We start from the raw sequence: 16,171 nt of genomic DNA, 5'->3' as shown, positions 1-16,171 counted from the left end.
GCCTGCAAAGAAATGTATGTGAAGACGACCAAGAACATATGGATGCATCAGGAAGGTCCATGCCAAGGTGGAAGATGGGAAGGGAGTGCATGGAGCATCCCCTGCCCAATGCAACGCTTCCAGGAGGGAGTGCACTGCCTCAGAGCTCCTGTCAGTGGAAAAGGAGCAGTCTCCTGTCCCAGGGACTGCCAGCACTGGTGGGAACTGGGAACGTGCCTGCTTGGGACTTTGGGGATAACACAAAAGGACCAAAACCTGCTGCCAGCACAGCACCCAGAGTGTGCAAGGGAGAGCTGCTGGGGAAGAGGGAAGAGCCAGGATAGCACAGCAGGTCCTCTACACCTCTGTTTCTCTGCCTTTAAATTCCAAGAGTCCTCCTTGCAAGTAGTCAGGCCACATACAATGTTACATAAAAACATATAAGGACTGTATTCTCTTTATTCCTGATTAGCCTGGGATTGAGGATATTCAGATTAAAAGTTACACCAAAAATTTGGAGGAAATGTTGCTACAAAATCACTACGAGTGAACTGTTTGTGTTCCTCAATAGAGCCAGAGTGAAGCCAACCATGAGCTGGGTATCACTCTATCCCCATAATTATAAAATACGGCATTTGTATTTGTGTTCTAATGGGAATTTATTCAGTTATTACCTAGCTGTTCCTTTAACATGGGCTGCGGAAAGAGTGGGAAGTATTGAATAGCCATTTAACAGATGTTTGGGATGTTTTCCCCAAAGCTGACTCACTCACCTCCCAAGACTGCTCCAAGCAATCAGCTCCCAGAATGAGCCCAGAGCTGTGGGCTGAGTACCCACCGTGAAGCTGCCTCAAAGGCACCCACAATACCCGGCTCAGCCCCTGCCTGCGGGGCAGCCCCGGCAGCAGCAGCACCGCGCTCCGCTCCGGGCGCTTCCCTCGCTGCGCTCCGGCCGCGCCCGGCGCCAGCCGGAGGGGGAAGCAGCGGGACCCGCGGTGCTCAGCCCCAAACTCAGCCCCAGCTCCCCAGTCCCACCCCCGGCACAGAAACAAACTCTCCGCAAGAGAAAAGCGCCTGTGCCCGGGCCAGGCTCTCACCTGCGATCGCCGCCTCTTCCCGGCCCGCGGCCCCTTCGCGCCCGCTTTTATCTGCCCGGCGTTATCAGCGGGGCTGCCCCGGGCACTCCCCCGGCCTGGGGCCAGGCCAGGCCCGCGCTCACCTCACCTCCCACCCTGTGCCCGCCGGGGAGGCTCCTTTGCACGCCTGATGCTTCACCAGAGCTTTCCCGGGATTTTTTGAAGGTGGAGATTTGACCACTTCATGGTGGCTTAAGAGTCTTGAGCTCTTTTGGGGGTGTCTTCCAGGGACAAGGTTCCTTCCCCCGTGGTGCTCTTCATCCTCTGCCACTTTTAAAGGCCAAAGCAAGGCTTTTACATCTACCCCCGGAGACACCTGCAGTGCCCAGCACTCCCCATCCCACCTCCTGACGTGCTCTGCCCCACATCCCCTGGGGGTCCACAGGAGCTGCTCCTTCTTCCTGCACAGGAGAAGGCACCGGGTCGATGGTTTGAACAGACATCACACTCCAGCTGCTGGTCTGGAGCATCTGGTCTGCCCAAAGTGCTGGTGCACCAGGAGCTCAGCTGGCAAAGCATCTCCTCTCCCACGGGCCAAAGCTCCTCTCCCTGTCCCAGAGCAAGAGCATCTGATGGACAAATGCTGACAGGGCAGAGGGATACTGGGGGATCAGTGAGGGATGTGTGTGAGCATGGAAGCGCACGGGGAGCAGAGGAACTGCCCCTCAGCTCCCCCTCACTGCACATTGCAATTGTGTTTGCCCTCCTGGATCAGAACCCCTTGGATCAGCAGCACAGACTCGGAGCAACCGAGTTCCTGCCAGGGCTCCCCAGGGCTGCTTGGATGAAGATCTTCACCTTGACTGTCCTGCATGGACACCCCAGGCCCACAGTGGCTGTAGAATGGGACAGGTGCTGCAGTGCCTCTGGCAGTGACTCCACAGGTGTGCTCATCCCCAAAGCTGGGATCCACCATCCCCATACCCAAAGCTGACTCCTTGTAAGTGGAACCATGAACGGATGACGGTCCTGGTGCTTTAATATTTAAAAAAAAAATCACGAAACAAATTACAAATCTTGCAGTGAGGCCCAGTGAGGCTGGTCCTGTTTGCAGACTGGTTTTTGACAACCTGGAGGGAGTCCACCTGAGCCCAGGAGAAAGCTGGGTTTGGTCAGCCTGACGGGAAGAAGGCTCTGGAAGCCTTACTCTTGACTTTGATTGTCTCACGGAAGGGCTGCAGAGCAGACAGAGCTGTTCAGAGCGTGCAGGGATGGGACAAGAGGCAATGGCAAGTGGTACTGCCAAGAAAATTCCCAACAGATGTACGAAAACACCCAGGACAGTGGTGAAGTGCTAGGACAGGACCCAGAGCAGAGGTGGGGCCTGCATCCCTGAGGATAATGCTTCCTTGAACGACACCCTGAGCCTTCAGGGTGACCCTAACCCAAGAGACTCAAGAGGTCTCCAGCCCACCCCTTTCAGAGTGTGAGACAGAAGCAGAACGTCTGCCTGAGGTCCCAGCTTCAGCACCAACTCCAGCTCCAGCACCTGAACCAGCTCCAGTACCAGAAACAGATCCAGCAGCAGCTCCAGAACCAGCAGCTTGCACAACAGAGACCACAGCACGGCTCTTGTGCAAAGGGGCAGAGCTGGTGGATTTGCAAAGCTCTGAGTCCCTCCTTTGCTGGGGGGGAACAGAGGAGGAGGATGAGGATGTTTCAAAGGCTATGGACAGTTAGTGCATGTCAGGGCTGGGAAATGTGTTTCACAATGAGGAACTTAATTCAGAGAATCACAGAAGGGTTGGGCTTGGGATGGACCTTACAGACCATCTTGTTCTACTCCCTGCCTTTGGTAGGGAAACCTTGCACCATTCCAGGCTGCTCCAAGCCCTGTCCAACCTAGCCTTGGACACTGCCAGGGCTCGAGCAGCCAAAGCTTCTCTGGGCACCTCGTGCCAGGGAAGCCATTTCTTCCTCACAGGGAACAATTTCTCCCCAGTATCCCATCCATCCCTGCCCCCTGGCAGTGGGAAGCTATTCCCCCTTGTCCTGTCACTCCACACCCCTATCCAAAGTCCCTCTTCAATCTCCTGGAGCCCCTTCAGGCCCGGCAAGGGGCTCTGACCTCTCCCTGGAGCCTTCTCTTCTCCAGGTGAACACCCCCAGCTCTCCAGCCTGGCTCCAGAGCAGAGGGGCTCCAGGTCAGGAGCAGGTCCATGGCCTTCTATGGACTGGTTCCAGCAGCTCCAGGTCCTTCTGCAGTTGGCCACAGGGCAGGGGCAGCTCTGCAGGTGGGGTCTCACCTGAGCAAGGCAGAGGGGCAGAATTTCCCCTTCCTCTTCTGCCCATAGAGGGACATCAGCCCAGGGCATGGGGTGTTTCTGACACACATGGCTGGGGCACATCCATGGCAGGGGTTTGGAACCAGATGACCTTAATGTCCCTCCCAGCCCTGGCCATTCTGTGATTCTGTGTTGAGCTTCTCATCCACCAGCATGTCCAAGTCCTTCTCAAGGCAGCTTTCCTTCCATCTATCCATCCATCCTCTTCCCAGCCTGTACTTGTGCTTGAGATTGCCCCAACTCCATGCAGGACCTTTTACTTGGCCTGGTTAAGTGTCATGAGTTTTGCACAGCTCCACTTCTCCAGGCAGTCCAGATTGTTTTCATGGATGCCCCATCCCGGCCCTCCCGTGTGTGAGGAGGGCACCTCCCACCAACACAGCTTGGTGCCACCAGGACACTGCCCAAGGTGCCCATGAGCGTCTTTGTCACTGGGAAAGATGTTAAACACACAAACTCCTACATCAACCCCTGAAAGACACCACAGCAAACTCTCTCTCAAAAAAAAATTGTTCTCCAACTGCTTCAGAACCCATGGAAGTGGGGGGTTGCGAGATGCTTTGTCTCTCAAATGTTTACTTTCCTTGGAGACTGTGACCCTGCTCCCAGATCAGGATGAATGGGAAAGGCCATGGGCCTGGCTGAGCTTCCAGTGAGCACCAACACAAGCACCAAACCCTTGCACTCGGAGACTACATGCTGCTTATCTGGAGAATGGAAACAGGAATATATTGATGCCACCAGCAGTTCCCCCAAGCAGAGAGGCACCATCCACACCTGGGCTGTGGCACAGCGATTAGAAGCAGAGGATGCAAAACAGAACATCTGGATTACATCCTTATTTTGCCCTTTTTTTTTGTTTCACGTAGTTTTTCATGTTTATCTATATCAGCTTAAAGCTCTTAATCTTAAATCTTTTTCATGGAGACTTCTCTGAGCTTTACTGTACAGCCTGTCTGGTGTTGGGGAACCAGCTGAACTAGGGAGACTGATAAATAATGGGTCTGGGTCTATCCCAGCAAAATTTACGGGAGGTAGAGACACAACACACACCTTGTGGTCCCAGATGCTCAGCTGGGTCGGGAGGATGGAAGCACCAGGAGCAAGGGAGCCAGGAAGGCACTGGCTTCACAGGGCCTCTGGCACTGGGCACACCCCAGAATGTTCCAGCAGCTGCTTTTCGTCCTAAAAGTTTTGCTCTTCAATTCATCCCCTGAGGAACTGATAAAAGCAATGACAGTTTCTTTCAAAAGACCTTCAACAACTCACTTAAGAAACTCCAGTTGGTAAATTCAGTTAGAACAGCAACGACTTCCTCCATGGGAGGACAGGCTGCAGATAAAGCTCAGGGTTGCTGATGAGTTTCATCACTGAGGCTGCTCCAGAAGCCATGTAAACTCCAGCAGAGCTGCAGCACTTCATCCTTTCAAAGCCTCTGGTCTGTCCTTGCCCTGACTCCCATCCACCACAGGACACTGTGCCTTACTATGGTATGAAGATCCTCATGGAGTATTTCTCTCTAGGGAGCAGCAGCTTCCCAAACAAGTCCTTCCTGTCCGGGGAATCCTGCAGAATCCCCCCAAAATCCCAGAGTGACTTCTGGCCCCTTGGCTGGATTCCCAGAGGCTCCAGGTGCAGGACCCCACCCCTGACCCAATGCTCACGCACCAGTGGAGCTGGGAGTGCAGGGATCCAGCCCAGGCACTCTGGGCAGCCTCATGCCACAGCCCTCCCTGGTGTCCTGCATCCCCAGGGCTGCCACCTCAGCCCTTGCCCTCACCTCACACCTGGAGTATCCACAGCCACATGTGTCCCTCTGAGCAGGGGACACAGAAGGTGCAGAACACTCTCTAAGTGCATGGGGTTGGTATCATTTACTCACCCATCCCCCCGAAGAAGCATCACTGAATCTTTGGCTTTTTTAAGGAAAATGTATTTTTGTGAAAATAGACTTTATTATAATAAAATTTGATATTAAATAAAAACATACCATACCACCACCACTCATGGCCGCTGTGCTGGCACCACTCACGGAGCTCACGGAAATGCCCTGCTCAGAACAAGGACCCACTGGAACATGCAGAGAAAGAAACACAGGGAGGGACAGAAACCATGGCATACAAAACCCTCCATGCTTGGACAGGGCAGCATCTCAACTGCAGGAACACATTGTCTCCTACAAAACCAGTGCAAGCTGCCCAGCCCCAGCGCTGCTCTCCCAACACTCTGGCTAGGGAGCAGCTCACAGACACAGCTGAACAGAACCATGGAGAGGCAGATGGACAAATAAATAAATAAATAAATAGGTAGGTAGATAAATAAATAAATTGATAAATAAATTGATAAATAAATCATAAGGCGGAGTCCCCAGCCAGTGCATGGTCAAGGTGAACCAGGCAAGAGCAGCTGATAGCAGCCCACCCGGGGCATCGCTCCTTCCTCCCCGGGGATCCTCGTGCTGGAAGCTGACTGAGGCAGTGTGGGATGCTCCGAGGCACAGCTGCATATTTACAGGGTTACAGTACAAATAAGAACTCACTCATCAGCCCAGAGACAGCGAAGGGAACAGAAAAGTGCAAATTTTCTTTGCAGGAAGTGAAGGAGTTCACGTGATCTCCTTTGGAGCAGAGAAATACCAAGGTATGGAGTACAAGGGATCTCTCCTAAGGGGCTGGGGCTTTGCTGGGAAAAGCCAGTTAGCTAACTTACAGCCAGAATATAATCATTAAATTAAAATATTTACAGGGAACCAGTGCACCGAGGGCTGCATGGAGCAGGACATGCTGGATCCCAGAGCTGAGCCCTCACACCTCACACTTTTTCCCCAGGGGCTCTCAGCTCCCACACCCTCCAGAGTTCTCTATTCAACATATACTTCTTCCCTATGAAAATAATCAGCTTATTGCAGAGGGCTTCTCCTTAACTCTCAGTCTCTGGGGCTGTGTTGGCAGCCTGGATGGAATAAACAAATCCCTTGTTAGTTTTTCTTATTGGACCCAAGTCTTTTGAAGAGGTTTTTCCCTTTGAAGAAGAAGCCTCTCTTCTTTTTCCTCTGCCCAGGTGCATCACTGCAGGTGAGGAGGGCCAGTGATGCCTGCTCTGGACTCTGCTCGCCTGGGACAAGGCAGGAAGGTGCTGGCAGAGGAGGAGATGGAGAGGAGTCGCTCTGATCAACAGACCTTTCTGGATTTAGCTGGGTGGGAAAGAGAGAAGACAAAAGCACAAGTTAGAGCTGCTGAAGGAGATCACACCAACATAAACCTCAGCCAGAGAACCTGGCCTTCTCCCCTCTATGCAGTTCCACTTAGGAAGTTTCCAGTGGATTTAAATTTTGTACTTACAACCCAGACCCTTCCTTAGCTAAGAATTCCTGAAATTCCTGAACTTTGGGCTAAGAACAGGACAGCACAAAAGACCCACTAAGTACATGGTGAAAGATGCTGCTCCACAGCTAAGTAAGTGAAGCAGCTCCTGAGAGCATGGATGGGGACAGGTACTGATGGTCCATGGATGCCTCAGCCACGGAGCACGCTGGGCTCTCAGCATGCTCTGGGACAGAAGCCAAGACATTAACAAAACCACATTTCCTAAGAACAAGTGCTCTGCAAGACCTCCAGAAGATCAAGGAGACTGGCCAAGCCCTGAGGCTTCTCAACAGTAGCCATGGTAGGAAGAGGAACTGGGGGTCCTGCAAGGCTGCTCAGCATCCAGCAGATCCAGAGGGACGAGGGGTAGAAAGCCAAGTCTGCTGCTCTGCAGTGGCACCAATGGAGCAGGACATGGAGAAATCTTGGATCAAGTGGCACACAGGAATGTTCCTCAGTGCTTGAGATGGTTAATTGGGACCCACCAGTCTCAAATAGTGCTGTTCCCTCTGGAAATAAGAATGTGCCCTAGTCCTGGGCTCAGTTTGCTCTTCACAAAGCACTGAGAGATCAGTTCCTATCAGCAGCCTTCCTTCCACAACCTCCTCTCACTAGGCTTAGCTGTGCAGACAGTGACAATTACCAGTCTGGCAGGTCAAGCTTTCCCAACAGGCTGTGAAGCTCCTCAGGGAAGAGGCTCTGGGTTTCTGAGGCCTAGGAGAGCCTTAGTCTCACTGCCTTCTCTTCCAGACAGCTTTCACAAAGCAACAGCTTCCAAACTCCAGCTGTACACCCTGTCTTGGCATTCCCCAAAATACAAGGTGAGAGTGGCTGGACCTGTGCCAGGGAAGCGTCCTTTGACACTGGAACATCACACCCTCAGCATCACTGTACCTGGGCCCCACTGAGTCACTCACAGGTCTGCAGGAGCCAATGTGAGTGGGGATGTGAGATGGTGACAGTGCCAGCAGGACTCTCTGCCTGAATGGAAGCACTCCTGAAGATCAGACTCCAGCTGGGAACTCTGTGAAGATCTCAGCAGCAGCCCCTAGGCAGGACTGGTCCCGCTCTGTGTCATGGGCAAGCAGCTGAATAAGGCAGAAGCAGAGCCGAAGCACTGCTGCTTCACTCCAGCCCAGCCATGCTCATGCCCTGTGGGGACCTTAAATAATTTAAGTCTCCCTGGGTGGAAAATCAAAGCAGCCCTGCTCTGCCACCCTAATGCTGGTTCAGCACCCACCTCCTTTGGGACCAGGAGCACCTAGTGGCTGTGACCTCTCCTCCCCTCACAGGTGGAAGCTGTGCTGGTCCAGGCTGCTGCAGGCATGAAACACTTCTGGCCCAGGATGAGCACAAACCTCTGCTCTGTGTCAGACTCAGCACCTACAATACCCATGGAGTCAGTCCTGAGTGGGCAGGAGCACAGGGAGCTCCATTTGGAGTGAATTTGTGACCTCTCCCAACTCCACAAAGCTGAGTTAACTTCTGCCTCACAGCAATCACTGAGCTGTGCCAGTGCCATCAGACTCCCACTTACCTGAACTATAGGACAGAGCTGGAACTCCTCTCTGCCTCTCCCCATGATAGTAAATAACCAATCCCACAGCTGACTTTTCCTGAGCTCACCCTCTCTGTTCACCTGAAAATGCTGCTTTTCAAGGCACTCCAGCAACACTCCAGGTGTGCAGCACTGTGCCCTAAGGCCAGCTGCTGCTCAGGACATGCTGCAGGATGTCACACATGCTGATGGACAGCCCAGGCTGGCCCTTGGGAAAGCCACATTCTGCCTGGATGGTCCACTCCAACCAATGCTGCAGCAACAGCTGCAACCTCTGTCTATCCTGGCAGCTCCACTGAGCAAAGAACAGCACTCAGTGCTGATAAGCCCAGTGTTAGTCAGGGAGTCAGAGGAGTACGGGAGTAAACCCAAATAAATCCAGATGAACCATCTGCAGCCAGAAATTCAAGATTTATGGAGGCAAAGAGACAAAGAAAGCCAGGGGAGGGGTAAATTGGAGCCCACTCTCTTAGCTGGGAATAAAAGAAAGAATCCCCAAGTTCTGCTCCAGAAGCTATGATTTGTGCAACAAAGAATCCTTGGATAAAATGTCCAAAAGCAGTGGGCTAGCACCAGAAGGGGCTCACCAACACTCAGGGAGTGATGTAGGAGGGATGTAAAGGCCCCTGTGCAGCCAGGGCAGTGGAGGCTCTGTCCATGCACCATTGGAAAACACTTTTTTGGTAAAGGTGAAACAGTTTCAGGACAGACCTGAAGTGGCCCCACAAATAATTTCTCCTCTTCTCAGAGGTCTCTATGTGGCAGGAAAGCAACAGAACCAGCTCACAGATTCATGTGATCAGAGAAAAATCATACAAAAATTGGGCCTTCTTCTCTAAGAGAAACAAAGGAAAAACTGCTCTGTCAAAATCCTCATACAAGTTATGAGAGTGATAAACACAAGAGTGATGTCAGTTTTCAGGAATGGTTTTAGTACTCACTCAGGTGTTACTGATTTACACAATTTCTGAAAAACAAACATTTGAAACTAAGGAAAACAAAGACTGCACCCACTGGCCCCCAAAACCAGGGTTCTCACCCACCCAGCCCCAGAACAATTATCCACACAAGGTTGGGTTTAGGGCCTAAATGTTACTATTTTCTTAAACGGATGGTGTGTAGGAGTTTTTCAGGTCTATTCTCAGGAAGGAGTAAAATCCAGAGGGAAAAAACCCCAGGCTGAACATGAAGTGTGCTCAGACTGAGGAGGACCGTGCAAAGGCCAAATGATGCTTTGGCTGTTGATGCAAACAGAAGACCCAAGCTGAATTACAAAGCAGGTCCTTCTCAAACCTCAGTATCCAGCAGAGTCCCATCCCAGTCCCCAAACCACCAGATAACTGTTACAGCATTCATGTGCTGAATGCTTTGTCTTTACCACAGAACCCAGGTGGCAGTGAAAGGTCTGACATCAGACCTGAAGGTGGATTTGCCACCACAGCCCCAAACCAGCCTGTCAAACTACAAGCAAGAATAGGAGCCAACTCCAGGTGCAGGAGCCTTTGAGTGCTGGGCTGGGTGGGAGGTTGAAGGTCTCACACACTTACATGGTTGCTCTCTCTATGTATCATTCATATCTATCACTGGACTCTTCTCTTCCTCATTCTCTGAAGAAAAGAACCGTCCCGGGTGCATAACACAGGCAGAAATAAATACATGAAATCAGTTAGAATCAAACACTTTCTGAAGGTGCATTACAATCAGTCTTTGACAGAAACCATGTGTTAGTAATGGAAAAATATTCCATCAACAGGAACAGTGTTAAAGCAGCTGCTCTGAGTTGGTAAGCATGAGTGTTTTGGGCCCTGGTTCTGTGACCAGAACTTCTTGGATTCTCCCCTTTATGCTGTTTTTGTTTGTTTATTCTAACCCCAAAATGTTGTCAGTTTGTAAGTTCAATTACTTTGCCTTTTCAGTTGCCAGCATTTTAAGATTTACTCAGAAATAATTAAAAATGATCCACCTTCCCCAGTTCAATTTGGAAATAAATTGTCCTTATTCTCAGGCCTTTGGAAGGGCAGCAGGGAGAAGGGAAGTGTGAAGAACAGGCAAGGTAAGAACATCACATCCAAGAAATTACAAGTGATTTAAAAATCACTCATGGAGAAGCTTCTGTTGCAACTGGAACAAGCTGTAACCAAGTCCAAAGCTCTGCCACGGTACACACACATCCCTCCCGAGGTGCCAGGGCTCAAGCTGGGACTGGAAATTTGCAGGGAGCCTGCTCTGCTAACAGCAAGTTGAACAAGCAAGTTTTCCTTAATTCTGCAGGGTGAAAGTGCAACAGGAATTTGGAAAGCCTCAGGCATGACTGTATCACTGGGGGAGTTCATTACAGCTCAGGGATGGATATGGAATATGTCTGTTTTACAGCAGGTATTTCTTTCTTCTGCCTTTCCCATGAGGTTTTCTGCCCACAGGGTGGGATGCTGTGATTGCTGACAGCCAAAACCACTGTGGGGTCAGGTTCTGTCTCTTCAGGAATCATTAAACACACTTAAATGCAGCTAATTAATCCCACTCTGTCTCTGAGCAGGGTAAATATACCACTTTTAACAGAGGGGAAACGTGCCCTTCCTGTCTGGAAGCTTTATAGACAAGTCTGGATTGCAAAGCGCAAATGGGAAGAGTGCTGGGGGTGCTGAGCCAGAATCCCCTGGGATGGGTGTCCAGGAGAAGCAGGGAGGCAGCAGGACAGGAGCCAGGCTGGCACAATGCAGAAGCAGCCACAGTCATGCCTAGGGAGCTCAAGCTGATTCCCACTGAAATAAAATTGGTTTAATCATCATTATCTGAATTTTCCAGTCCTCCAACTACGGACAGAGAACAGCAGTTCATGGATCAGGAAAGTAGCAAAACTACCAAAACCAACAGGTTCCTGCTCTGCACACCCAAAAGCCAGAGCCAGTGAAAGGGGAGGCTCCCTTGGATCTCAGGCACAGAGGACTAGAAACAAATGGAAAGGTCTTGAAGGGTAGGCAAACCTGAAACGTGTCTGTTTTATGTGGGCTGTCTTTAACACACCTGAAAGGCACTTCTGTTTAAAAAAATGTCATGAAACATAGGAAAAGAGCTTCCAACCTTCAGCATGCAGGGGTATGCGGGCCAAAGGGCTGCACAGGGCATCAGTCACCTGCTGAACTCAGCAGCAGAGAACAGAGAGGAAAGTGGGTTTGGCTTTGCAAACCCTTCACACCTGCCAGTGGCAGACAAAGTTACCTGAACTCTCCCTGGTCCCTGGGAGGATGTGGGCTGGGGCTAGAATAACAATGCCTGGAATCTGAAACAGGCCCTGTGGCTGCCAGTTGATGCCAGAGGGAAGGGGAAGATCTGCACTAAATTACACTTAGAATTCCACTTTTAATTTACTGCTTGAGGTGTCCTTTGGCACCCTCTATTTCAACAGATGAGTCATTTGGTAAGAGTAAATAATTTTGAGAGGGAAACTGAAGAAAGAACCCCACTCTGCATCCTTGTCCCAGGGAGGTTAGACTTGGGTGACCTCTGGGCTCTTAAACTCTGGCAGTAACAGCTGATTAACCTGTGATTCCCCAGCAAGGACCAGTATCCCCAACAGGGGAGTACAAGGACCCCAGAGAGCTGCTGAGGTCAGCAGATGATCCAACAAACTGCCCACAAACCTCATCATGTGAGCCAGGCTGCTCTGCCTGAGAAGATTTCAAGGCTGGAGTGCAAATCCTGTACCCACAAAGCCTGGAAGCAAGGGATAGGGCTGAGGTGAAGGAAGTCCAGGCAGCATTTGAAGACAGAGATAGAGATACAGAGAACAGGAAGAGCTGAGCATGAAAAAAGGCCAAGAAATGCTGCAGAGAGTAAAAAGCTGGGATGGCACCAGTGGGGAGTTCAACACAGCAGGATTCAGGGATTCAGGGCCACCTACTTCCCTAAGGATGGCTCAAAGCCAACCTGCTCTGACTCATGTGGGTCTGACCCCACATGACAGTGCCAACAACCTCCCAAGAAGGACTGAAGGTTGAGCCCATGTGAGGTGGGACCAAGCTGGGTGACTCTGCCTCCGTCTCCACAGTGAGACAGCACTGGGGATCCAGGAATGACAAAGGAGCTGGTGCACTTTTAGCCTCAGCCCCTGACATGACCCCAGACTCCCACTTAAGCCTTTATTCCAAGAGTCTCAGCAATACAATGCAAGAGGTTAATTAAACCTTTGAATTCCTTGACTCTGGGAATGCTTTTGAAACCATAGGATACATCTCCCAGATCTGTTTGGGAAACTCCTCGGTGTGTTTTGAATTTATCCAGAAGCACCTCAGCCTGGATTAAGATATATCTAACTTGGGGTGGATGGAAGAACTTGGGTGTTTGGGTGTTGCTAATTCCAGAACTCCTTGGCATGGATATAATAATATTTAAGGAATTTCACCTGCCTGGGGAGCTGTTTGAACCTTTCCTTCCAGTACGATTTTCCCACTGACCTTTCAGTGGATCTAAACAATTTGCTGGTAGGATTTGAATACTCCCTGCCTCCCTGACCACACTGAGGCCCCAGCAGGTGTTGTCTTGTGCCACTTTCTGCACTACAAGTAAGTCTTAGGGAAGAGCTCCTGGCACTCCCTTGGGATGAACAGGCTGCATGCAGTAAGTTCAGTGATCCCATGGGTGCTGCATGCCGTGCAATGCCCAGGCTCCAGCCACATCCCAGCCTGGGTGGCAGTGCCATGCAGTCACACATCTCACCTGGCTCTCAGCACTAAGTGGAGAAGCTTCTTTCTCTTTTGAATGGAATTCCTTGGCCGTGCTGCCATCCAAAGGGACAGCTTCCAGGAAGTTGGATGGGACAAGCCCTCTCTGTTGGTTCAGCTCTCCCTGCAAGATCAACATTCAATTCTCACATCAGCTTTCCTGGAGACATAAGTAACAACTTGAGGTGCAGTGCCCTGCAGAGAAGGTTGGGCTGTAGGCTGAGACAAGTCGAGAACACACCCACATAGGGAGGAACCTCAGAAAATTCCAGAACTCACATCCTTGCTTAGTTGTGGAACAATTCAGAGCACAGAAACACCGAAGAGAGTAAAGGAAGAAGAGATGACAGCAAGTTGTGACAAAGGTGACTTCTACAAACTCAAAATCTCCCCTACCATACTGCAATATGACTGTGCCATAGGTGCCCTAGAGGCCTTTGATTTGCCCTGGTATTTAGTGATGTCTTTAAAGAATGAGGCAGTACTGGTACAATGTCCTGTAGGCACTGCAGCCATGATCACAGAGACCCAGAGCTGCAGTATTGTACTCCTACAAATATTTATCCAGCTCAACAGGAGGTGCTTGGGTGAGACAAAACCCACCCCACCAATGCTGCTTGTCCAACACTATAAAAGGATCAAACAAAACATTCTCAGTGATGCCTTCAGACTTAACCTGGAGCTCAACCTCAAGTCAGATGTGTGAAGGCACACTGTTTCCCATGCAGGAAAGGGTGGATGATCCAAGGGCCAAGGCTCAAGTTGGGCACACAGCTGGAGGGCAGGCACAGCCCCAGGAATGTGTCTGTTTACTTGGATCACTATTCCAGCCTCTGACCCAAGTGTCCAAGTGCCTGGTGAAATGTGAGTTCGGAGCAGGTGCTGGTTCAGCTGGTGTGTGCATGGAAAAATGCAGGCAAGGCTTTGGGAAACCTGCAGGCAATTGATACCAAAAAATAAACTCAGAACCACTGGGATGTTTAAAGACCACAGAGATGCTCCCAGGGCTGGAGCCCCTCTGCTCTGGAGACAGGCTGGGATACCCCAGGGCTCACCTGGAGGAGAAAAGGTTCCAAGGGAGACCTCAGAGCCCCTTCCAGGGCCTAAAGGAGCTCCAGGAGAGCTGGAGAGGGACTGGGGAAAAGGGATGGAGGGACAGGACAAGGGACAATGGCTTCCCACTGCCAGAGGGCAGGGATAGATGGGATATTGGGAAGGAATTCCTGGCTGTGAGTGTGCTGAGGCCCTGCCACAAGCTGCCCAGAGAAGCTGCGGCAACCCCCGGATCCCTGGAAACATCCAAGGCCAGGCTGGACAGGGCTTGGGACAGTGGAAGGTGTCCCTGCCCCTGGCAGGGGGTGGAACAGGATGAGCTTTAAGGTCGCCATTCCAAGACTCTGTAACATTGGATTTACAGCAGGAGAAATGAGCTCCACAAACAGGCTGCCCTGCACTAAGTAGAGAGGAGTTTATGTTTTTCTCAAAAGCAGGATACACTGTGCCCTGATTTCTGCTTCCCTGCCACTCCATGAACTCCAGTGATTTCCAGTGTAACCACAGGACCTTCCCAAGCCCTGCACTTACATAGTAGAATCCATCATCATCCATGGACCCAAAGACAGTGATAACGTCCCCAGCACTGAAGGTCAGTTCAGCCTGCAAAGAGCCAGAGAACAGAGGTGACAGGAAAAGCAGTGCCTGGGATTACTCACCAGGAACACAGGCTCCCCTCGGCTTCTTGCCCAGTCTTGCTCCAGGGGAGGGAGCCCACTATGTTTGGCCTTGCAGGACCAAGATGCATGAGGGGAGCTGAAGTGGATAACTCTGTAATTCATTGCTAGGGAAGCGTTTCATAAATTAAGACAAGAGCAAAGCCCATTTTAAAACCAATTTTAATAAGGTTTCAAAATAGTATCTACCACCTGCTCTGGAAAGGTGCACTGAGGACCAGCTCAGCAAGCACCAGAAATACCTTCAATTTCTTTAAATATAATTACAAATGCTGCTCCCTTGGATGAGCCTGTTCTGTATGCAGTACTTAGGGATTACTCACTAGCAGGAATGCATACAAACAGGGTGGTTTAACCTGGACACAGAACAGGAGCACAGCACACAGTGACCCTTCGTTGTCACACCCTCTGTTCTGTCAGACACACCAGCACATGCTCCATGGGGCATAAGGCTAAAGACAAAGGTGTCACCAGTCTCTTTTAATGGAAAAAGCTGCCCAGTGGAGGCTCCAAATAGGCTGAGTCCCACTTAAGACACTCTGGCACTTCACAGGTGTCAGCTGGAAGGGATCTACTTCCAATGTATTTACCATAATATATCCCTAGTCCTCAATTTAATCTCTTGAGGCTGCAGGTTGCTCCTGTGGAGCATCTCCCACAGAACTCTACCAGCTTGTTTCAGTAATTTAAGCTCTTGTCCAAAAAAGTTCTACAAGAGCAAATCACTGCAAAAAGCACAGTCACCTCCTCAGTGACCAGGGTTCAAAAGTGTTCAGTGGCTGGATACATGCTCACATTGTGTCTCTCCCAAGATATTCCACCATGCTAAAATACTCTGTCCTCAGCTGTGTCTGTCTGGGCAGGAGACACAGCTTGGGAGGCAAGCATTCCCTGAACTGTGCCCTCTGTTGGCCAGACACACCTTGGTGGGTGAAGGGAAACAATGGGAATCCAAACCCCATGTTTATGTTTGCTCAGAGAGCTAACACAGCTTGGAGAAACAGAGAACAGAGCTTGTGCTCATCTCTTTTTGCAGAAAGGATTCTGCATTGCCACCTTCCTACCTGGAACAGATTTATCCACAAAATTACTGTTTGGATTGTATCCTTCCCTGCTTAGTTTATACCCCTTCCCATCCCTGGACGTGTCCAGAGCAGGCCAGAAGGAGCAACCTGGTCTACTGGAAGGTGTCCCTGCTCATGGCAGGGGGTGGGATGAGATGGGCTTTAAGATCTCCTCCAATGATTCCATTCCATGATTCTGTGATTCTATATGTAGAAATTGCTTGAAAACAAGAACTTTGCAAACTAGTGTATTAAACTGGAGCTAAATCTTTTTGCTTGAACAAAGACCTACGCAGATACTTAACACTAAAGTCATGCTCAAATTAAGTGTCA

The 16,171-nt window shown here is 50.6% G+C and overlaps 1 protein-coding gene across 1 annotated transcript in view; it reads right to left on the bottom strand.

Annotated features, from left to right (window-relative positions):
- Positions 1–5,403: 5,403 nt before the first annotated feature.
- TSPOAP1 (TSPO associated protein 1) overlaps positions 5,404–16,171 on the bottom strand; it is a gene marked incomplete at its 5' end in the record, with an annotated part of 67,561 nt that continues 56,793 nt past the window's right edge. Inside the window, 3 exons of the mRNA XM_084219305.1 lie at positions 5,404–6,593; positions 13,040–13,168; positions 14,629–14,700. Of these exons, the coding sequence (XP_084075431.1) occupies positions 6,378–6,593; positions 13,040–13,168; positions 14,629–14,700 (417 nt within the window). The 3' untranslated portion in view covers positions 5,404–6,377. The remainder of the gene's footprint in view (positions 6,594–13,039; positions 13,169–14,628; positions 14,701–16,171) is intronic.

Source organism: Fringilla coelebs (genome assembly GCF_963513975.1).
Source record: "Fringilla coelebs genome assembly, chromosome: 20".
Taxonomy (NCBI): Eukaryota; Metazoa; Chordata; class Aves; order Passeriformes; family Fringillidae; genus Fringilla; species Fringilla coelebs.
The sequence above is the reverse complement of the archived record's forward strand: the minus strand, read 5'-3'. Positions and strand labels throughout refer to the sequence as shown.